Source organism: Babylonia areolata, chromosome 27, assembly GCF_041734735.1.
Source record: "Babylonia areolata isolate BAREFJ2019XMU chromosome 27, ASM4173473v1, whole genome shotgun sequence".
NCBI classification, from domain to species: Eukaryota; Metazoa; Mollusca; class Gastropoda; order Neogastropoda; family Buccinidae; genus Babylonia; species Babylonia areolata.
The window spans coordinates 16019007-16042400 of NC_134902.1; the positions used below are offsets into that span (position 1 = coordinate 16019007).

The following is a 23394-nucleotide window of genomic DNA, read 5'->3' on the forward strand; positions in this document are numbered from 1 at the left end:
ACTGAGGCGAGACACTTTTACGACAAACTTATATTTGTAAAATTTGCGCTTCAGAGACATGAAAAAAAACGATTTCCGCATAATCGTGTTCTCAAGACGACATTAGTCAAAAGCACACCACAAAATGATACCAAACGATGTGTGAGCGACTCTACACATGAGGCTACACATGATCTGACATGTCTGCTTGGCGGCGGAATGCTAAACCAATCGTATTCTTCCAGTGTTATAATTGACCAATCACAGAAGACTTGAACAACCCCCACCATCAACTAAATTTGAATTGTGTTTAGGAACGTGTATGCGATCAGAAGTAAAGAAAAACAAGTCAGACATGGCCAATGTCGCGAAGAAAGATGATTCCCGACCAAAGGATATTATTCCAGACGTCATCGTTGACCCATCCAGTGGAAAACAGTACATGAAAGGCCGATTCCTTGGAAAGGTGGGAATGCAACATCTTGAACTTGAAATGTCTGCACTCACCACGAATAAAGTTATATCAATAATAACGGTAACACTTAAGTCACAATCTGTGATCGGAATAAAATGTTTGGGACGATTATGCTTTATATTGTATATGCAAATTTTGATTCTGCTTTTTGATATCTGAATGGCGAAACATGATGTGCATGTGAAACTGCGATATGTCGATACATTTAAAATATTTAACAGTGAACATCTCACAAAGTGATCATTATCTCAAACTGTTTCAACATACACAAAAAATGCAGACATGAACTTTTCCACCGACACTAGTGACAGCACATACACACCCACACTTACGCATGCATGCAAGCACACACACACACACACACACACACACACATTTTGTGGTTGAGAAACAAAACACATTTTCATCAGATTATAATGTATGTGGCCTGCAGAACAAGTTATAGATAATACAATATTAATTAATTACAGCTTTTCATTAGTTTTATTTGTTCCATCAATGTGCTGTCACTTTTGCACCATTATGTGTGCTAAAATCTACCCCACACCCCAACTTCCCCCTATTTAAGTATTTTTCACTCTTGTTCAGTTGCTGTCATCTTTTCTCAAGGCCTGACTAAGCATTTTTGGTGGTTGGTGTTTTTTTTGGGTTTTTTTGTTGGTGGTTTTTTTTTTTAATGAATCCTGTACAATATCTATTTCAAACATTGATGATCATGACTCAACAACATGAGTCATTGATTTGGCGACTGTTCAGCTTCATGTTTGGAAGTTGGAACCATATTCTTAATATTGATTTGTTTTGCAGGGAGGTTTTGCAAAATGCTACGAGCTTACAGATGCAGACACAAAAGAAATATTTGCTGGCAAGATTGTGCCCAAATCTCTGCTTGTCAAGCAACATCAGAAGGATAAAGTGAGTACCTAATTGTATGATGTGTCTAGTCTTTTTGATTTTCTTTATAATCACAGTATAATGCAGGTTTATTTTTCTGTGTATGATCCATGGTACCACACTGAAAGGTTGTTCGAAGTACTTAACCATCTTTATCTCATATATCAGTTGGTCATTCGCACATCATCAGCTCATGGTGTTCACATTTTTTCTTTCAGTTTCATTTTGAAATTAATTGACCACACCAGTGATCCTAAACTCATCAACATCAGTCCTCAACTTTGGAGTCACTGAAGAAACACAAGGGCTTAAGAGACAGACGACCCCTGTCAAGGGAAGATCTGGGAAGGTCATCCCTGCCCAGTCCTTGTTGTCAGACCAACTCTTGTAATAGATTTCGAATTCAAAATACTTTATTATCTGCTTCAACCAAAAACAGAAAATTTTCTTTAGGCTCACTTAAAATAAAATGCCCGTCAGCAAAAAAACACACACACACACACACAAAAAAACAAAAAACAAAAAAACTGACACACCCTTCACGTATCACCATGTACACATCAATTATTATGTAAAAAGAAAAACATGTGGGTAAGATACTATTACATTCAGAGTGCAACAACTGTGTGCGTGTTGGGTGTGTGCCCGCGCGTGCGCACGCATCGTCTTGTGTGCGCGCACGCGCGTGCACGTGTACGTTCAATCATTATAAAAAGAAGAATATTCATTAAGATAATAATAACATTTAAAAAGACAAATGCTCATCAACAGATAAAACCAAAAAAAAAAAAACCAAAAACGAATGAGCAACTGGCACACCCTTGATCATAGCATACATATTAACTATCTTGTTAAAAGAAAATATTTAGGTAAGAAAACAAAAATTACATTTTAAGATAAAGTGAAACATTTCAATGATATAATAGGAAAATATTCAGTAAGATAATTATAACATTTAAGAACATGAAATCACAGTTGAAGGGTCAACACCGCCACCAAGACTAAAAGCATGTAAAACTCCTTTCACGCCCCTCTGCGGCAAAACAGTAACACTGAGCACGCGCCCACACACACGCACACACACACACACACACACAAACACACGTGCGCGTGCACACACACACACACACACACACACACACACACACAAACACACGTGCGCGTGCACACACACACACATACACACACACACACACTTCTCCCCTCACCCCCTCCCCTCACTTCTTTCTTTACACGCATGCATGCATACATATAGGGAAGAAAGACAACTGCCATCATAACAATAAACAAATCACAGGCAATGGAATAAAAACATTATTTGAGTGAATCATTTATCACAGCAACAGCAGAGGGGGCAAATGATTTTTTGTACACATTCTTCTTTGCAAGAGGGATTTTACATCGTCTGCCAGAAAGGAGTTTCTGAAAGACAGAGTTAAGTGGATGAGTGGAACCATTAAAAATTTGGAGTGCTTTTCTGCTAAGTGTGGACTGGTATAGGGTGTTCAGTTGTTGCTGTGGCTTGGTTATGATTTTGCTGGCCAGGTTTACAACTCCAGATGATGAGCAGTTGACAAGATATTTTCCCCAGCAGATTTATAAGATTGATTGCAAGAAGCAAGACCAGTGCCAGTGGCCTTTGTCACAGTCAGAGGTGGACAACCACTATGATTCACTGACTATTGTATGACTGGCCAGAATATTACCTCTGACACCGTCTGGAATGGCTTTGATAAATTACAATTGAATCTACTTTCTACTTGTGAGGGCCCTGAACTGCTTTTTGATAATGTTGAATGCAGACCATGGGCTTATAAATATAAGGGAAGCTGGGACAACATGGTCATCCGCATCATAAAAGAACCCACGGCAACAAAAGGGTTGTCCCAGGCAAAATTCTGTAGAAAAATCCGCTTCGATAGAAGAAACAAATAAAACTACACGCAGGAGAAAATCTTTTTTAAATGGGTGGCACTCTCAATGTAGTAACGTGCTGTCCCTGGATAGAGCAGACTTAATTTCACAGAAATCTGTTGTGACAAAAAATAGAAATACAATACAAATACAAATCGTGAATACAATGATCAATGAGAATTTTGCTCAAACTTGGAGTTTCTTCTCAAATTCCATTCCTATTGTTGTGCTTACTTATTTAGTAGTTCACTCTTTCGTTGGTTATGCTCAGCAGATTCATGGAGAAAGAAAGGCCAGTTAGAAGGACAGGCAGTACAGTGATTGTCTTCAAATCTTTCATGGGGTATCTCATGATCTGATAGTGATACTGTAAAGTAATACTAGACAGTGACTGTTGCTATCGTTCATCAGCAGAACATTTGCATTTGAATGAGTTACTTTTGTTGGTATTTTTCATACATATATTATTTGTATTGATATATGATATACAGTATAAATTATAATATCACTTTCTTATCTCCACAGGGGAAATTTTTGTCTGCTCATAGTCATCTTAATGATTGAATATGATGATAATCACTATGCAAGCATAAGGACATTACATCAATTGATACATGTCAAGAACATTTGCATATATATATATATATATATATATATATATATATATATATATATATATATATATATATATATATCTTAAAAGTACATGTATATATGTATACATTATTATGGTGACATCTTTGCGGTGTTCCATTTGACCAATGTTGTACACTCCTAGCTTGGTTCTCTGATTGGATAAGTAAACAGATACTGAACTTTTTTTCTTTTTTTTTTCTTTTTTTTTCTGTTTTCAGATGTCTCAAGAAATTGCTATTCATCGAAGTTTGCGCCACAAACATGTTGTTCTTTTCCATTCCTTTTTTGAGGACTCACACAATGTCTACATTCTTTTGGAACTCTGCAGACGACGGGTAAGATTTTGTTGATTGCTTTTTTGTACATTGTTGTTTTAAAAGACAGGATGATGCCTGATAGCAATTAAAAATATGCAGACCTTTTCCCCCAAAAAATTCAATTGCACTGCTTTCAGTTTCAGAGGGCAATGTTGTTAATCAGTTGTTTCTGGCCACTGAATATTGCCATGTGTGAATGAGATTACTCACAGTGACAGTTATGGGTTTGCTGTAACTTATACATTTATGAGCATAAGTACTTTGTGTGTTTTTTGTCATATAAACAAACTTTGTTTTTTAAAACAAAATGTTACCACTCATGATACTGTCTAAGTAACACTAACAGTGAATGATAGTATTTCTTCCCTTTTTTAAAAAAAAAAAAAAATTATTAAGGCGCGTGTTTCATTGTTATGATACAATTTTTGCTTCCCCAAATTCTGTGAGGATTCTGGATCATGTGAGAGCACATGATTTCATCATTCACAGTCACACACAATTTTTTTTAATGACTGTCTTAGGCCCTTGCAGCTTGCCTACTTTGAATTGTTTCTCACTTGCTTCAATACCATTCTGACTGAACAGTTTTCCCAAATGTTGAGTAACAATTTGAAAAATGCATTTCATTTTACGAATTGAAAGTTTTAAACTTTGTTGTTTTGTTATTAACCAGAAGATTTGAGTAAACCTTTTTGTTTGTTCTCAAAAGACTAAAGAGAGGTCCTACAATTATGTAGTAAGCATAACTGTAAAAGGAAAAAGAAATTCTAAATAACAAATTATACTAAATGTTTGTGTTGTTGCAGTCTTTGATGGAACTTCACAAAAGACGGAAAGCTGTGACTGAACCAGAAGCTCGCTACTTTGTGAAGCAAGTGATCAGTGCTTGCCAGTACCTCCACAACAACAAAGTCATCCACCGTGACCTCAAACTGGGGAATCTCTTCATAAATGATGAAATGGAAATTAAAATCGGAGACTTTGGTCTGGCCACACGGCTTGATTATGATGGGGAACGGAAAAGGTGTTAATCTCATGAGTTTTTTTGGTTTGTTTGTTTGTTTTGTTTTTGTTTGTTTTGCTTTGCTGTTTTTTGTTGTTGTTTTTCCTTTTTTTTCTTTCTTTTTTTTTTCTTTTTTTTTGTTTGTTTTTTTTGTTTTTGTTTTTTGTTTGTTTGTTGTTGTTGGTTTTTGGGTTGTTGGTTGTTTTTTTTTTGGGGGGGGGGGTTATTTTCTTCTCAGTCAGTTCAATATCATCATCCCTTTTACCAGTTTGAGACTTAAGAGATTCATTATCAGTAAGTAGAAATGGTGATGCTAATGATATTACATTTCTAACAGTAAATTGAGTCATATTCAGTAGTACTGTAGTAGTAGCTATCCTTTATACTGCTGCTCTTGACAAGCTTCTCAGTGTCATTTTTTTATGTTTGTTTGCTTTTTGGTGTGTGTGTTTGTTTGTTTTAAAAAAAATAATAAAGATTTTATAAAGGAATGGCTTTGAAATAGGCCAAATGTTGCATAATTGCTAGGCAGATTTCTAGCAAATGCTGTGTACATATCCTTGTTATATTCAGATTTGTCAGGCTTAAACACAAAATGTGACATTTTTGCATTGCATGCTCACACTTGCTAGCATGCACACACACACACACACACACACACACAGAGGGTAACTTGGTAAGCCATGTTTAAAATATAATCAGCTTAAGGGGACAATTTCCCATACATTTTATTCTTTAGACTAGAGTATTTTGATTCATTTCAAATGCAAGGAACTTTAACTGAAAATGTTTTGAATGTGTTCTATATCTTGAATTTAAAAAAAAGCACATTTGTGCCCTGTTCCTCAGTTTCGTTGATTTTTTTTTTTTTAACCTGTCAAGAAACACATGTATACATAATTTTTTTGTATCAATTTAAAATGACACCAAACATCTTTTTTTGTTATTCATAATTATTGTAAAATATTATACATTTTTCTTAACTTTTTTTTCTTATACTTGTACTGTTGTAGGTGTTTCCCCTACTCAAGAAAGAAAATGTGATCACACTGAAACTTGTTCCTTCTTTCTTTAAAAGAAATAAAAAGAATCAAACAGTTGTTTTCTGAATTATTCTTAGTTGCGTCATAGCAGTGTTAGCAGTTTCACTACCATAGGCAACTTTAGTCAACCAGACAGTTCACTGACATTAGCAACTTTAATTGACATCAAGGGGCCATGTTAAATACTAAAATAGACTGGTTTTCACATCGTAACAAAGCTTGACAGCTGCATCCAACTTTCCTGCGCAACAGGAAATTGACTAACCTTCCCATCCTGACCGAGTTTGAAGGGAACAAGTCCACTGTATTATTTTGAAACAAACCTAATCATGTAAATGGGAGCATCAAGTCTAAATAAGTAAATCAGTTGGCACTAGAGAGTTTTTCACACAGAACTTGGCAGCAAAAGGGTAAAATCGAATCATACATGATAAAGTTGAATGATTAACACAGCAAATCGAATAAAATAAAGTTAAATGATTAACACACGAAAGTGGGTACTGAGTAAACCTATATTTGTGTGCTGCTTTGTCAGTTTGTGTCTCACTCAAATAATCCAGGTTCTTTCCTGTCCAGGACCCTATGTGGCACGCCAAACTACATAGCGCCCGAAGTGCTGGGCAAGAAAGGCCATAGCTATGAAGTGGACGCCTGGTCCTTGGGCTGTATACTGTAAGTAAATCTTCTTTCATTATTATCATTTTGGCCCATTTCATCTGTACAGAAAACTGTTGGGTTGTAATTAAGGTTGTATATCGTCACACTTGTTGATTTAGCAGAGTGCAGCTTCTAGGCTTGTGGTTGGGGGGGTCATATTGTCATATGATCTGTTGCTTTTCTTCCTTTCTTTCTGCATTCATGGGCTGGAACTGTTATGTTCATTTGTACAGATCTGCCACTAGTACAAGTGTGCTTTTACATGTATCATGGTGTACCATCATTAAATTCCCCTTTTTTTCTCCATTTTTTTAACACACTGTTGGGTATGTTCACATTTCCATAAACCATCAAACGGTTAACTGACATGGATTACTTGATCTTTCATGTGTGTATCCTTTGCATTAGTGTACACACAAATGGGGTTAAGGCACTGGCAGGTCTGCACATTAGTTGACCTGGGAGATCTGCAAAATCTCCACCCTCAAACCACCAGGCGCTGACACTAGGATCAAACCATTGACCACAGATTGAAAGTCAACACTATGCATGTATCATTTGTATGTGCTCCCCACAAAATATTCTTTGTGGGACAGTCTGAAGTTACCTTTTTTCTGGGCTTGGTCACACTCTTTCCATCTCGTTCATTTTCTTTTTTATTATTATTAATCCTTGATTAAATACTATTTAAAGTCTCGGCAGCAATGTTTGCATAGGCTCATGTTCATGGTAAAAATGTACCTTGATATTATGATGCTACTGGGAAAAGAAGCAGCTTAGGAAATTTCTGGAGCATTCCTCTTTATCTTTTATCTGGTGTGTGCAAACTTCAGGGAAGTATGAAGCACCCTCGTTTGTACAGTTTATTTCCTTGCCTTGTTTTGTAGTGAAATATGCTGTTGAATATTGAAAGTTCTTTGCCTCACTGATGAATATATAGAGAGAGAGGGGAGGAGGGAAAGAGAAAAGTATGAATAGTGAAATGTGTTTTTTATCTGAACAGCTACACACTCCTGGTGGGCAAACCCCCTTTCGAGACCTCCTGCCTGAAGGACACGTACACACGCATCAAGAAGAACGAGTACCAGGTCCCTTCTAGCGTCTCAGCGCCGGCACGTAAACTGATCACCAGGCTGCTTCAGGCGGACCCCACCAACCGCCCCAACATGGACCTCATCATGGAAGACGAGTTCTTCACCTCAGGTGAGGTCCGGTTTGGATCACTCGGGTCGGGGTGTGCTTGACCAGTGTAGTGACGGGCGCAATAGCCAAGTGGTTAAAGCATTGGAGTCTCAATCTCAGGGTCCCGGGTTCAAATCTCTGTGACGGCGCCTGATGGGTAAAGGGTGGAGATTCTTCCAATCTCCCAGGTCAACATATGTGCAGACCTGCTAGTGCCTGAACCCCCTTCGTGTGTATACGCAAGCAGAAAATCAGATACGCACGTCAAAGATCCTGTAATCCATGTCAGCGTTCGATGGGTTATGGAAGCAAAAACATACCCTGCATGCACACCCCCGAAAGCAGAGTATGGCTGCCTACATGGCGGGGTAAAAACGGTCATACACGTAAAAGCCCACTCGCGTACAAATGAGTGAACGTGGGAGTTGCAGCCCATGAACGCAGAAGAAGAAGAAGAAGACCAGTGTAGCCTGTGAGTAAAAAGAAAAAGAAGACAGCGGTGTGGCACAAGTGCTGAGTCATGCTGACTATTCATGATGGAGATTTTACAGCCTCACACAGTCATACGGAAAACATCTGCACACCGCCATTTGCAGTTCGGGAAGTGTAGTCTCTCGTGCCGTTTACTTCCGTCTACATACAACAAACTTATTGGCTGACTTTTTGCCACAACTTCAATACATGATTGTAAGATCATCACCCAACAATGAGTGAGGCCCATATTCTTCTTACCTTCCTTGTAACATCTGTGATGTCTGCCCTCATTCTCTTGCAGTCCTTGAACTGGCCTCAAGACCCAAACCCTGAACAACTTGACCTTTGGGCGTCAGCCAACAGGAGGTTAAACTCACCTCTACTTGGAAGTGGCTTTTTAGTTTGCTGTTCTGTTGGGTTTTTTTTATGTATGTGTGTGGGTTTAGGGTTTGTTTTTATGTGGGTTCTTTGTGGGTTTTTAATTTAAGCATAAGGGACTTTAATACGTCTGTTTATTTCCTTGTGTTAATAAACTTGATGCGAGAGAGAGCTAAGGACTGCCTTGATCAAGTGGAGTGGTGTATGTGTCTTAATTGACGTCAAGACGCATTAGATTGACCATTTCAGTGGACAATATCAGTTTAAGGTGATTACAGCTCCATACACATACAGGTTGTTGTATCACTGCCCACATTACACCTATATTTCATGCCAGTTAATGATTTGGATCAGGAAATCTATGTGAAAAAAAATTAAAGGATGATTTGTCAATTAAAGGTAAGTCAGTACATATATATATGTGTGTGTGTGTATGTTAGAGTGTAGGTGTTTTTTGTTTTTTTTCCCAGGCATGGGATAAATCAGAGTTGATGGTGTGTTTTTTTTGTGTTTTTTTCATTCCACACATGTCACAAAAACACAAGGCAGTGGAACTGGCACAAGTCGTTCTGAATTGTGTGGTTTGACGATAACACGGCCTCACAGCCTTGATCCATCATCAGCATCATTGTGCAGGTTACCTTCCCCCGCGATTGCCGACCAGCTGTCTGACGATGGCGCCCAGGTTCGACACCTTGGTGGCCAAGACAGAGGCCATGATGGTCCGGAAGCCCCTTCTGGATGTCAACAGTGGAGGTCAGGGATATTTTACTGAAGGAAAAGTGCTGAGGTCTCTTAATATCATTTCAATGTATTGTTTGGGTGGTTTTAACATTTTTGTTTTGCTAATTCTTTCCCCTTTTTTTTCTTCTTTTTTTTCTTTTTTTTTTTTTAAGATGTGTCATATGTTTTTGTTGTTGTTTTTTAAATGGTAACAGTTTAAGGGAGGATGCAGAAATACGACCACAAAATGGTCTTTGTTTGGCTTTGGGTGTTTTTTTTTTGTGTGTGTTTTGTTTTGTTTTTTGTTGTTTTCTTCGAACAAGAGTACATGTTCTTGCTTTACACCTGTTGTTTAAGTCTGTCGACTGTAATAAAGTGCTTTGTATCAGTCTCTGCGTGTCTGTCCACCTGGGATTTATATTAAATGCAACAAGTTTCGTTCTTCCTCATGCTTTTTATTGTTGATTTCTGAGTGAAGTTCTTCAACAGCAAAGTTGCTCAGGATCTATAATGTACTGTTCACAAAATTTTTAAAATAAAATATAAAGCAACAACCGGAGAGGTGTCAGATATGTTTTTTATTTTATTAGGTGATAGATTTTTTTTGTTTTTTGTTTTTTTAATCAACAGGATTTTTTGCTTTTCCTATGTGTGTTGCTTGTTAGATAATGAGTGATCACAGTCATTACTGATGTATAGAAAATTATTTTTAAAAAATTGTCTGCATTTCCAGATGGGCTGCGACCCCTGTCTGCTGAAACGAAGGGGATGAAGGAGGAAGGGGGAGATGCCATGTCTCGGCCTGACGGCACTCGCAAAGCCGGTGAGTAAGGACTGCTTGGAGCTCATGCACAGAAATGGCTCCACAAATGCACGGAACTGCACAGAACTCTGTGTCTTTGTCTTTGCTGTTGAACTCCTTTGAGCGTTCTCTTTCTTATTCCCGCAAGACTTTTTGAGCTTTTTCTTTCTTGTCGGAGTATGTGTGTGTTGTTTTGTTGTTGTTGTTGTTATTTCTTCTTCTTCTTTTTTGTATGTGTGTTTTTTGTGGGGTTTTTGTTTGTTTTTTGTTGTTGGTTGTTTTAGGATTTTTTGCTGGGTTTTTTTCCGTCTCACTGTTAAGTATTACTAGCAGGTTCTGATTTTCAAACATATGAGCAGTTAATATATTATTGAATCAGCAACTTAAATACATTGGTCTCAATAAAACAAGGGAATTGAAGTAGCTCTAGTAGATTCGTTCTAAATGATTTTTGTTTTACCTTGAATATTGAAACAAGATAAATCATTCATACATAAGCAGCATGCTCATTGATGTAGTGTGCACTTTATTAAAATGAGTATGCTGGCATGAGAAAGAAAAAAAAGGAAAATTGTCCCAACTTTTTGCATTTCATTTGTGGGTTGAGATACATAGATATATAATATATAAGACAAGATAAGATAAGATAAGAATAACTTTATTATCTCCAACTGGAGAAATTTGGTCAGGTGCATTATCACAACATAGACAAGTTAACAACATGGGGGGGGACCATAACTGTAAAAGCCAACAACAGCCCCAACAAATATTACGAAGATACAAATTAAAAAAAATATCACGTACATCGTTTCATACATACATCCACACACTGCAGGTAATAACTAGTATTCTTAATGTAAAAACAGAAAGAATTAAGAAACATTATTTGAATATAATTATAAACATAGCCTACTATACTGCACATTGATTATAATAGACAGATAAGATAAGAATAAAGATGAATTGCGGAAAACCACAACCAGATAATCAGCACACATCCGCACCGCACCCCCCCCCCACCCCCCCACACACACACATACACGCGGATAACTTGATCAAACAAGAGTAATAAACATATGTTCTCAGATAAAAGCATTTCACATATTCGCTTTTAAAAACATTGCAATTAATTATTACATCGTAATTATTAAACAGAAATATATTTAGAATATGGACGTTAGCATTAGACATATTCATTGTACATTCATCCTGCATATTGCACATTATTCTTCCTACATATTGCACATTCATTATAACCAATTGTCATGTTTTAAGCTCAGTAAACATACACACACACACACACACACACACACACACACACACACACACACACACACACACACACACCACAACTAGAACAAGGTACAGCCTATCATGCACGGCCTTTTCACACGTCTCACATGAGAGTGTGCGCGCGCGCACACACACACACACACACAGTTCTCAAGAATTTAAAAGGTGGATTGAACGTGGAATAAAAGTCTTCAGAGCTCTGGATTTCAACTTAAAAGTTCTGTAGCGTCGTCCTGATGGCAATAGCTCATAATACTTTGCTAAAATATGGGTGTCGTCAGTTGCTATCTGCCTGCTTTTTTTAACCACTCGACTTTCATACAGCTCTTGCATACTAGCTTGTTTCACTCCCACAATTTTACTGCATACACTCATGACATCGTTCAAAACACGCTTACTCCTCACTCCCAAACTTCCATACCAGCACATAAATGAAACTGTAAGCACAGACTCGATACAACATCGATAATAACTTTGAAGAATATTTGAATTTATACCAACATTTCTAAGCTTCTGTAAACAAAAAATTCTAGATTGACATTTCTTATGAATGGAATCAACATTTCTGTCAAAAGTCAGCTTATTGTCTAAGATGGTCCCTAAATATCTATATTCATTGACCCTCTCCACTGTTTGACCATCAATAACAAGGTCAGCTACAGGCAAGGGGTCTTTCCGAAAATCTATTAACATTTCTTTTGTTTTCAATACGTTGAGATCCAGATAGTTTTTCTCACACCAGGAACAGAACTTTTTAATTTCACTGAAATAAATAGCATCAGAGTTGGACAGATCTTCAATTGCTGAATCATCAGAATATTTTATGACAGGAGTTTCCTCCGTGCCTCTGCAGTCATTTGTGTACAGTGTAAAAAGAACAGGGGACAGCACTGTACCTTGGGGTGCACCAGTAGAAGTAGATTTTAGAGAAGAGTGGGCAGAATGAAAGCGGACGGACTGAGTTCTATTGAGAAGAAAACTTATTATCCAAAGAGTAAGCTTCGGATCAACATCCATGCCTAGCAGTTTGAGGGCAAGGAGATGAGGTTGTATTGTGTTAAAAGCAGAAGAGAAGTCAACAAAAAGGATACGAACGAAAGATCCCGTGTTATTCAAATGAAGGAAAGCATTATGAAGGAGAGTTAGGATAGCATCGTCAGTACTTCTGTGTGCTTTATAAGCAAACTGAAGAGAGTCAAGCTGCTGTTCAGTGAAAGAAAGAAGATGTCGGAGAATAATTTTTTCAAAGCATTTCATCACTACTGAAGTCAGGGCAACAGGACGGTAATCATTTAGTGCGGCTGGGTTCTTTTTCTTGGGGATAGGACAGATAGTAGATTTTTTCCAGATGCTGATATATATATATATATATATACAGTATGATGTTTGTAAAAAAAAAAAATGTTGTTTTCCCTGTGACGTGGTCCCTGCCTGCACACTACAGACGAGCCTATGGACTACTGGCTGTCGGACCTGTTTGCCCAGCTGTCGGCGGTGGTTGCGTCCAAGCCTGCTGAGAGACTCTCGACTCAGATCGGTAAGTGTTCACTCACTCTTCCCCCATCCTTACCTCCGACTGAACACCCTTACCCCTTCATCCCCCCCCCCATCCAAACACACCCCCACCCAAACACCCCCCCAACCCCATCCCACACTCTCAAGCTACCAGAGAGTGGCAAGAAGGGCTGTGGAGGAAGATCGGGAACATTCTAATCTTTTTTTTTCTTTTTTCTTTTTTTTTATTTTCATGTGTTGTAACTTCTTGAGGGGAGGGGGTTGGGGGAGGGGGGGGGGGGGGGGGCAGTAGAAAGTGGTGTTTCAAGTCATAGGTCAATATCAGGAACAATCGGCCTTCTTTCAATGATATCATCATTGACATCACAATGCACTGAAGGGGTTCAGGGAGGGGAAGGGTTTGCCACTGAGGAAGTCTGCATGCCTGCTTAGAGATCTGAAAGATGCAGCTGACTTGAATGAATAATACCTGTCACACCCACCCACCGACACATATAGAGGTGACGTGTGTGCACACACATGCATGCATGCATGGACACACACACACACACACACACACACACACACACACACACACACACACACACACACACACACACACACACACACACACACACACACACACACACACACACACACACACACACAAATTAAAATGCACATGCCTTTCAGGTCTTGGATCTTCTCTAGCCTGCTCAGCTCATGGTGTTTGCATTTTTGTCACTTGAACAGGAAGTGTGTACGTACAACAGAATCAAAGGGAAACTGCTAAACTGCCAGAAGTCAAAAAGAGGGCATAGGTACTTTCCAGAATGTATGTTTAACAGGCAGGTGATACAAGTGTGGGATTTTTTTGGTGTTTTTTTTTTCTTTCTTTCTTTTTCTTTTCTTTTCTTTTCAAATAGATGAAATAAGCAGAAACTTTTTCATCTGTTATCTTCTTTTCTCCTGGATTTGTCTGCAGAAGAGGTGTTGGGGGAGGTCAGGGTAGGCAACATTACTTTGTTGTTGCCCTCACGCCGGCATGGTAATTGAACAGAGCTGTTCTTAACTGAGCGAAATTTTACTTCATCCACACTAAAAATGAAAAAGTTCTGTACAGACCCTTTTTTTTTTTTTTTTTTTTTTTCCGGATCTGATGCCATTTCAGCATGTTCACGCGACATCTGCTGGCCTGTCGGTCTGACATTTAACAGTGTTGTTCAAAGCCCAGCCGACCACACAGGGCCGTATCAGGACTCCCTAATGAAATAGAAATCAAATCATGTAAAACACACAATTCTGTCACCAAAACAAAAAATCCTTGCAAACAACACAGTTTATTATAACTGCCTATATGGCAGGGTAAAAAAAAACGGTCACACATGTAAAAGCCCCCTCATGTACATACAAGTGAAAGTGAGAGTTGCAGAACACGAACGAAGGTGAATTATGACTTTATCTTAACTCTCTCCATACGAACGGCGAAAGAGATGACGTTAACAGCGTTTCATCCCAATTACCATCATCAAAATATTGCAAGCGGAACGCTCTTATACTGAAGAGGTGAATGTTGACAAAGAATACCACAATTCTGACGACGGAAGCTAAAGGTTGGGTCATTCAGACACCCACTGGACATCCGAGGGGTCTGTGTAGAGGAGAAGAGAGGACTGGCCGTACTGAGTGAGTTAACCATGAAGCTTCTAAAGGCAGATAAGACTAGGCTGTCATTCTTTCTGCTTGATTTATCATCCCCAGATTAGCAAAAGTGCAGAAACAAAGAGAGCAATAGGAAAGAACAATTTTCTGGCACAGACTGCAGGGATGCTATTTGTACTGATACTTGTGAAAGACCCCCTGGCGTCCTGTGGGGGGGGAGGCCTGTCAATCAGCCAGACACTTACATTATGTCATTGGTTTAAGGAACACAGATTGACATGGATACAAAGACCAAGCTACAAAAATAGGAGTCAATTGCATGACAGGGTGCCTGCTTGGGAAGAGTCAACTGAGAGCTGCCTTTAGGCACTCATCATACGTTTCCAGTGTCACTCAGTGAGGAACGCAAGTATATAGATATACATGCGCGCATGCACACACACACACAAAAGACACACAAGACACATGTATATTAGAATGAATTTTACTACTGCAAGATTTTGCCATGGATGGACATGCAGGACAAGAGCCCACTGGTTCCGGAGTTTGTTTTTTTGTTGTTGTTTTTTTTTTTCCTCAAGGCCTGACTAAGCGCGTTGGGTTACGCTGCTGGTCAGGCATCTGCTTGGCAGATGTGGTGTAGTGTATATGGTTTTGTCCGAACGCAGTGACGCCTCCTTGAGCTACTGAAACTGAAACTTTGCCATGGATAACTCTTGTGTCGCCGCGGGTTCTTTTATACATATGTAGCCCCAGCATATACATGCATAGACATATGCTTAATGGCTTTTTGATCAACAGTTGAATCAGTAGAAATTCGCTCAGTTAAGAAAGTAGAAATTCTCTCAGTGTAGAAAGTAGAAATTCACTCAGTTAAGAACAGCCATAAACGTTGACTGATGTCGAGTTCTCTTGATCTAGATCAGTCCAGTCTTAAGGCAGGGGTGATTAGCACTGATGCCCATCTTCATGTGTGTGTTGTCATTGGCTTGAGTCAGAGGAACTTTAGTACACATTTAGTTGCTTCTTAGTTTTTTTTCAAGCCTTATTGTTGATTGGATATTGCTAGACACACTGTGGCATGTCTGTCTCAATTTTTTTATATGTGCGTGTGTGTGTATATGTTTGTATGCATGTGTTGGCGCTGCTTTATATATATATATATTTTTTTTATATATATATATATATCTATATTGTTTTTATTATTTTGCCACTGTCCTTGTGCTGAGAGTGGCTGACAGTGTGAATTTATAACTTTCTTTTTCTTTTCAGCAAAATATACAGTCATCATAAATAAGCAATTACAGCCCCGTAAAATTGTGAGCCAGTTTAATTCAAGCTGAGCATACTGCATCTGATAACAGCAGTTTAGATTTAACATTGATAAAATTAGAATGGGAGATTCAACTCTCAATAACTGATACATGTGTATAGATATATAGATATGTATAGATAGACAGATATAGATAGATATACAACTAAAGTTGCTGACATTTAATACAATTAATCAAATTTAATATGGCTTTACATTCATGGCTTAAAATTCAGAGTTCCTTTTTTGATGAATTGAGCTCAGTCCTTGCAGTGTGTGCAGCTTCCTGTATTCTGATTTTGCAGTACAGAAATCTGATCTTTGCTGTATATCACTACATGCCAGTGCACTTAGGTTAAACGTCAGCTGTTGGATTATTTTGTTGTTATAGTTGCTTTCATACTGTTACTTTTGGAGTAATCTAACACACACAAAGAAAAGTGGAATTATGTGAACTTCTGGTTGCTAAAGTCTTTCCACAAGAAACATTGTTAAAATGTGTCACAGAAACAACAGGCTCTGAGACTGAAGATGGCAGTGTTTTTTGTGGCTTTTTTTTTTTTTTTTTTCTTCTTCTTTCTTTTCAATTAAAGGTTTAAACAGGTAATGAAAGATGGAGAGGACAATATAGATGTTTTTACTTTGATGTTCCTCTGGGAATAACTAATGAGGATTACAAAAAATGATGTTTAGACATTGATACTTCATTGATCATTTATGTATGGCTTTTCGGTAATGTCAGTTTTGCAGATTTTCATTTTTTTAAACAGATATTTTGACTTTTTGTTTTCTCTTTGTTTTGCAGATTCTTTGTCATTATTGTATAACATTTTAGTTTATGTGTATGTGTGTGTGCGCGCGTGTGTGAGCACGCATAAACTTAACTCATTGAGCCCTGCGCCTGAGCATTTCTCTGGCATCAAAATTTGTCAAAGTAAATTGATTTTCATGTCCCTACATATGCATAAACCACTAGGAAAGGGAACTAACATCTACAGTGTATCCAGATGTGTCCACACGTAATTTGGAAGAAAAAACAGTACATTTTTTTTTTTTTTTTTTTTTCCCCTCATTAATATGGCATGGAAACCTGCCAAGGCTGTAACTCCCCAGGATTGAATGTGTTAAGGTTGAAATTGATGAAAGAAAGGAAGCACATTCCTTTAGAAATACAAACATGTTCAGCATCACGTTATCACAAGCAATACAAGTGTGATGATGCTCTGTGTGTGTGTGTGTGTGCAGACGAGGCTGAGGACCCGGCCTGCATCCCCATCTACTGGGTGGGCAAGTGGGTGGATTACTCCGACAAGTACGGCCTGGGCTATCAGCTGTGCGACAACAGTGTGGGGGTTCTCTTCAATGACTCCACTCGCCTCATTCTGCTGGCCAATGGAGAGTGAGTATTGCACTGTATTGCATTGCATTGCTTTTCGTCACGAAAGACTTGTCTGTGTGAAATTTGTTTTGCTGTTCTCCAGGGAAAGCATGTCACTAAAGTGTAATGCCGCCTTTTTTTTTTTTTCCCTTTTTTTTCCCCCGTAAGTGTTATTTGTTATCAGAGGTTTTTTGGTTTTTTTTAAATTTTCAATCTGTCTTCTTTTTTTAAACACAGAATTCCACCAGGGAGAACCTTTTTGTTGCCATGGGTTCTTTTGTGTACTCAAAGTGCATGCTACACAGAGGATATCGGATTATCGTTTCATCCGAATGACTAGCTTAAGATGTAGTGGAGGGGGATAAGATATTGTTGAGTGTGGGATACATACTAATGCGCTCAGATTCTCTGGCCTCCAAGGCAGACGCATTACCTTTAGGCATCTGACCACTCCATTTAGTGAGTGACCGCCTGGTGTCAAAGGTGTTCCTGTTGCAGGAAATGTGCTTTGCTTTTGCGTGTATTATTGGGGATTGGTTTTGGATCACAACAGATTTCTTGTGTGTGTTTGTGAAATCTGGGCTGTTTTAGCATTGGAGAACGTGTTAACACTGCACTGATTACAACATCGCTTTTTTTTTTTTCTTTTTTTTTTTTTTTCTTTTTTTGTTAACCTCCAAGCACAAAAACGTTTCCTGTAAAAGAAATATACTCCTGTATAGTCTGTTCTCATAATTTTCACCAGCTGAAAGGGAGTTAGTGACAGTTGTTGAGATACTGAAACAGACTACAGGAGGTTAACTCAATTCTTTTTTTAGAAAGACCAAAGACATAAGCTACATGTCGCTTCTTACTATTACTGCATTCTTATTGACACTTAACCAAGTTTATCTTGCATGCAGTTGGTACTGACAGGCATAAGCAGTGTATTCTTTGTGGGCTTTTCAGTTTGGTTGTTTTTTGTTGTTGTTTTTGTTTTTTTTGGGGTTTTTTTTTGTTTGGTTGTTTTTTTAATAAAAACTCACCAAAACAAACTTTCTTCTTTCTTTTTTTTTTTTTCTTTTCTTTTTTTTCCAAATATAGTTCTGCAGTTATGCAGACATAGTCAAGGAGAGAAGGACTGCACTAAAACAAACATTCAGAAGTGCCAAAGATTCACCAGAAGTACAGTGATGAACTTGATGGCCCTTTCAATATTAATCATAGTGTGTTATAGTGTTCTCAAGTGCATTGTCTACCCCCCCCCCCCCCCCCACCAAACCCCCTGCCTACTCTCTCTCTGTCACTCACACTGGTGTGGTTTGTGTGCACACAGGAACATTCACTACATTGAAAGAGATGGACAGGAACACTACCACACTCTGAAGGTCTACCCCGAGGCCCTGAACAAGAAGGTCACGCTCCTGAAGTACTTCAGAAACTACATGAACGAACATTTGTTGAAGGTGAGTCATGCTGCGTCTACTGCGCCCTGGCAAGAGAAGTAATAATAATACTTTCGTTGTTCATGAAATACACCTGCATGCAAGAGAGGTGGGGGGGGGGGTTGGGGGGGCACTGTACTTGGGTGATGTGCTGTCCATGGTGAGAGCAGCCCAAATTTCATGCAGAGAAATTTATCTGTTGTAACCAAAAATAATATAACACAATAGAATAATAGGTGTTGTTTGACTCGGCATGCAATTTCAAGTCTTTGATCTGCCATTGCCCAGTTTGGTAATGAACACAATGATCAACAATGTAGTGAAAAACCCTAGCCAGAGACGTCAGAGGATTTTTTTGTTTGTTTGTTTGTTTTTTTTTTTTTTTTTTTTTTACATAGGTATAAAAATATCACAGACGAAATAATTATTAGTCCTGATTGTCTTAGTTGTTTTTATTCGTCTTTTTTTTGTGCACAAATACCGAATAAAAAAAAAAAAAAACTAAAACCTGGTATGTTACAGCCTAAAACAGTAGTCTTCTCCATTTCATGTACTGCTTTCGCAGTGACTTATCATACATGGGGAGAAACAGGCAGTGGGGAAAACTACTAGATTGTACAAAATTATTCTTGTGAAGCACAGAGCTCACAGTTTGCATTTCTGCTAAATTTACTTTAAAGCATGCTTCATCATATTTAACAGTAATGTTGTCTCGTGTTCGCAGGCTGGTGCCAACATGACCCCCAGGGACTCTGATGAGATGATGCGTCTGCCCTTCCTCAGAACCTGGTTCCGCACCCGCAGTGCCATTGTCCTGCACCTCAGCAATGGTACACTCCAGGTCTGTCGTCTCTATTGTTTTTTCAATTTTTGTTTTTGTTTGTTGCTTTGTTCACTGATGCCAACTGTCCTGATATCATCATACATATTCTGTTAGAGGCAGCTTGCTCTGATGTTAGGCTGACAGTAGAATTGTTCAGAGAAATTCTTTTTTGGCAAGCTAGTGTCACCTTCCTGCTTCCTGAAACTTGCTACAGTGTGCCTCTCTCTGATGAGATGAAGAAATGCGAACAGAGCGCCAAGAAGACAATGCTTAACAGGTCAAATCTGTAAATAAGAATTAGCCTCCCAAAGCAGAATTTGACATAGTTGTGGGTAAATGTGTGTTTCCTATTTGGTTAACATGTATGCCAATGTGATTGAGGGTCTGAGCGTTTAAAGGGGCTGGCATTTTTACAGGGGTGATATACCACAAAAGCAGATCTAAATATCCACTTTGTAAATGAATTTCTTACCGTTAAGTTTAAATCTGGCCCAATCAAAACCTTTATGTGGTGGATCATAGATCTCTTGCCTTAAACATATTCCTTGTCATCATCATATCAATCTGTGTCTTGTCAGATTAACACACTGCATCCAATATACTTACGCCATGGCATGTGACAGCATCTGCAGTGCAATCTTTCAATTCACACACAACATGCATCCTGAAGCGAAGAAGCTTTCATTCAACATAGCATTGTTTTTGTCATTTTTCAGATCAACTTTTTCCAAGATCACACCAAGGTCATCCTGTGTCCGCTGATGGCAGCAGCAACCTACATTGACGAGAAGCGACAGTTCCACACCTTCCGCATGAATCTCATAGAGCAGTACGGCTGCTCCAAGGACCTGGCCAGTCGCCTTCGCTACGCACGCACAATGGTGGAGCGCCTGCTGAGCTCCCGATCCACCTCTGGCCGTGTGAAATCAGCAGCAGCAGCTCAGTAACATTTTGGTGCTGCAGTCCTCTGTTGTCATGTGTGCCCACCAGATGGCGGAGAGGGGGGATTTGCTTGGTTTTAGGAATTGCAGGGGTGGTGGGGCCGATTTCATTGGCAAAATCAAACTGTAAAGTAGGTTGTGCAGCATCCATTGGTTTATCTGAGTATTAGACATGTCAGGCTCTGTTAGTATTTTTTCTTTCTGATTTCTGTGCTTCTGTATTGTATTTTGGGGGTGGTTATTTGCAAGGTTGATGACAGGAGACTTTTTCTGACTGACTGGAGCACAGAGATGTTTGGTCTGTCTGCTCGTTTTTGTTGTGCTGCAGGCATTTTCATGCTTGTTAGTCTGTCTGCTTGTTTTTGTTGTGCTGCAGGCATTTTCATGCTTGTTGCGGATAGCTTATTTGTCCTTTAGGGAGTGTTCTTTTAGTCCAAATTCAAGTCAACGTAGAACTGAGATTCAAACATTTATCATTTTCAGATGCAGTAACTTTTTTTTTTTTTTTTTTTTTTTTTTTTTTTTTGAGCGGGGGGTGGGGGGTCAGGGTTTTCTGTACTTTGTCGTGGGCTTTCATGGATTCACAACATACAGGCTGGACTCGCTGTGGTCACTTTATGTTTTACTGGGTTAAAACCCACACATTCATGACCACCGCCCATTCCTACCTTTGAAGATAACTACAAAAATGGAATCTGTACAGCTGAACTACACCATAACTAGGTTTTAACATGGTTGGTTGGTTTTTAAGATTTAGCAACATGTGGTTTCTGTCAGTTATATTCAGGTAATAAGAACACCTTAGGTGATATGGTGGACAGTAATAACCATGCCAGGAAAGCATGGGGGGTGGGGACTAACAATACATTGACACTACTGGACAGCTGTGGCGGTCGAATGGTTAAAGCACTGGATTCTTGCGTGAATTCTCTGAGTTTGGTCCCCAGTTTCAGTGCAAACACCTGGAGGGTTAAAGGTGGAGATTTTTCTCATCTCCCAGGTCAACATGTGTGCAGACCTGCTAGTGCCTGAACCCCCCTCCGTGTGTACATGCAAGCAGAAGATCAAATACACATGTTAAAAACAGCATCCAGGGGGTTATGGAAATAAGATCATACCAAGCATGCATACCCCCGAAAAAGGAGTATGGCTGCCTATGTGGCAGGGTTTAAAAAGAAAACAAAAAAAAGGTCATACATATATAAAGTTACATGTCTAGTGTGTGTATATGTCCGTGACTGAAACCTGACTGGAAAAAAACCCACCAAAAATCTACCTCTGCTAGGAATCCAACTCACGTTCTCCCAGCCATCACTCCATGACACTGACCACATTGCAATGGCAGCTGGTACCTACAATATACACTCTGCTCTCTGTCATACAGCAAGATACATATAGTTATATTATGATAGATAATACCTTACTACAGTGAAGAATTCGTTATTTGATTCAGGCCTTATATAAATCACAACATTGCTATGTTTGCATTTAGAGATGCAACAAAACTGACACCAGAAACATGAAGAAAGAAAAGAAAAAACGAAGAGGGTGAAAACAAAGTCATGTTTTGCAGTCTAGCTGACCACATGATAAATCACTTCAGGCTGGGAAAACAGGCACACATTTTTGGGATGGGGCGGTGCAAAATACAACTGAAAGAAAGAAACAAACCTGAAAACTAAATATGCTGGCTTGTATGCATGTTTATTGCACATGGATATTTCAACACAGGAATGTGATGATCTTAAGAATTTGTTACCTGCTGTTGATAGACACACGACAGCAAATTAATCTGCTGACAGCTTGAGCACCAGTCTTTGCGACATCTTTGACATGACAGCATTACTGTTCAGTTGATGCTTTACAGAAGTAATATACACATTAAGCATTCATGTGAACATTTCTGAATACAAATTACACACATCCACTAGAACATTGATAAGCATGTTACTTACTTTCTATATAAAATAAATAACTCATAAAGTGGTACTATGGATCTGCATGTAAGCCCATGAATATATGAAACTTCAAGCATAAATGGTTCTAAAAGTGTATGTGCATGAGTCTTCAGATTGTAACCTGGTCAGGAGTGTGTGTAAAAACATGTGTAAATGAAGTAGAGAGTATGTGATTGCATGTTTCTGCATATGAATCATTAGAAAACCTGTATATGTATCAAATCAATGTTAACAAGTAATGATGTTTTTGGGTTTTTTTAATTGTTGTGTTTTTGTTGTTTTTATGCTTTCCCCCCTATTCATGTTATTGTGCCTCACACCATTGTGTTCATGTGCTGCATGTGAACAGCTTTTACACTGTTCCAAAAAAAGAGTGCACTCTTTGTGATTTAGAATTGTGAACAGCAAACATTATCTGAGAGTGTCGCTCAGAACACAGTTCACACTGAACTGCCTGCCTTAAAATGTGAATCATAATAATGTAGAGCTAGAGCTTAACTGTTCTTTGGTGGTGCCTTCTTCAGGTTTACAAAAATGAATCTACTATGCAGTTCACTACGCCAAATAAAATGATTGTTGTAATTCTTGGGAAGTCATTTATTGGTCATGTGTGTGGACCAAAAGAGTATGTC

General features: G+C 38.7%; 1 protein-coding gene across 2 annotated transcripts; it reads left to right on the forward strand.

Annotated features, from left to right (window-relative positions):
- The first annotated feature begins 278 nt into the window (after nucleotides 1–278).
- Nucleotides 279–23344, forward strand: LOC143301244 (serine/threonine-protein kinase PLK1-like). Of its 2 annotated transcripts, XM_076615381.1 has the most exons (14): nucleotides 279–445; nucleotides 1262–1369; nucleotides 4117–4233; nucleotides 5022–5239; nucleotides 6838–6933; nucleotides 7922–8121; nucleotides 9589–9708; nucleotides 10409–10498; nucleotides 13215–13307; nucleotides 14250–14312; nucleotides 17484–17637; nucleotides 18932–19061; nucleotides 19765–19881; nucleotides 20580–23344. In XM_076615381.1, exons 1-14 carry the CDS (start codon nucleotides 302–304, stop codon nucleotides 20808–20810), a joined length of 1881 nt encoding a protein of 626 aa, XP_076471496.1. In that variant the 5' UTR covers nucleotides 279–301; the 3' UTR covers nucleotides 20811–23344. The 2 variants fall into 2 exon arrangements, with proteins under 2 accessions (XP_076471496.1, XP_076471497.1); XM_076615382.1 differs by lacking the exon at nucleotides 14250–14312.
- Nucleotides 23345–23394: the final 50 nt, after the last annotated feature.

Coding starts and splice junctions, on each gene's coding strand:
- LOC143301244 (XM_076615381.1), top strand. CDS start 302: ATGCGATCAGAAGTAAAGAAAAACAAGTCAGACATGGCCAATGTCGCG. Junction 17,638..18,931: donor ATTCTGCTGGCCAATGGAGA/GTGAGTATTGCA, acceptor GTGTGCACACAG/GAACATTCACTACATTGAAA. Junction 19,062..19,764: donor TGAACGAACATTTGTTGAAG/GTGAGTCATGCT, acceptor TCGTGTTCGCAG/GCTGGTGCCAACATGACCCC.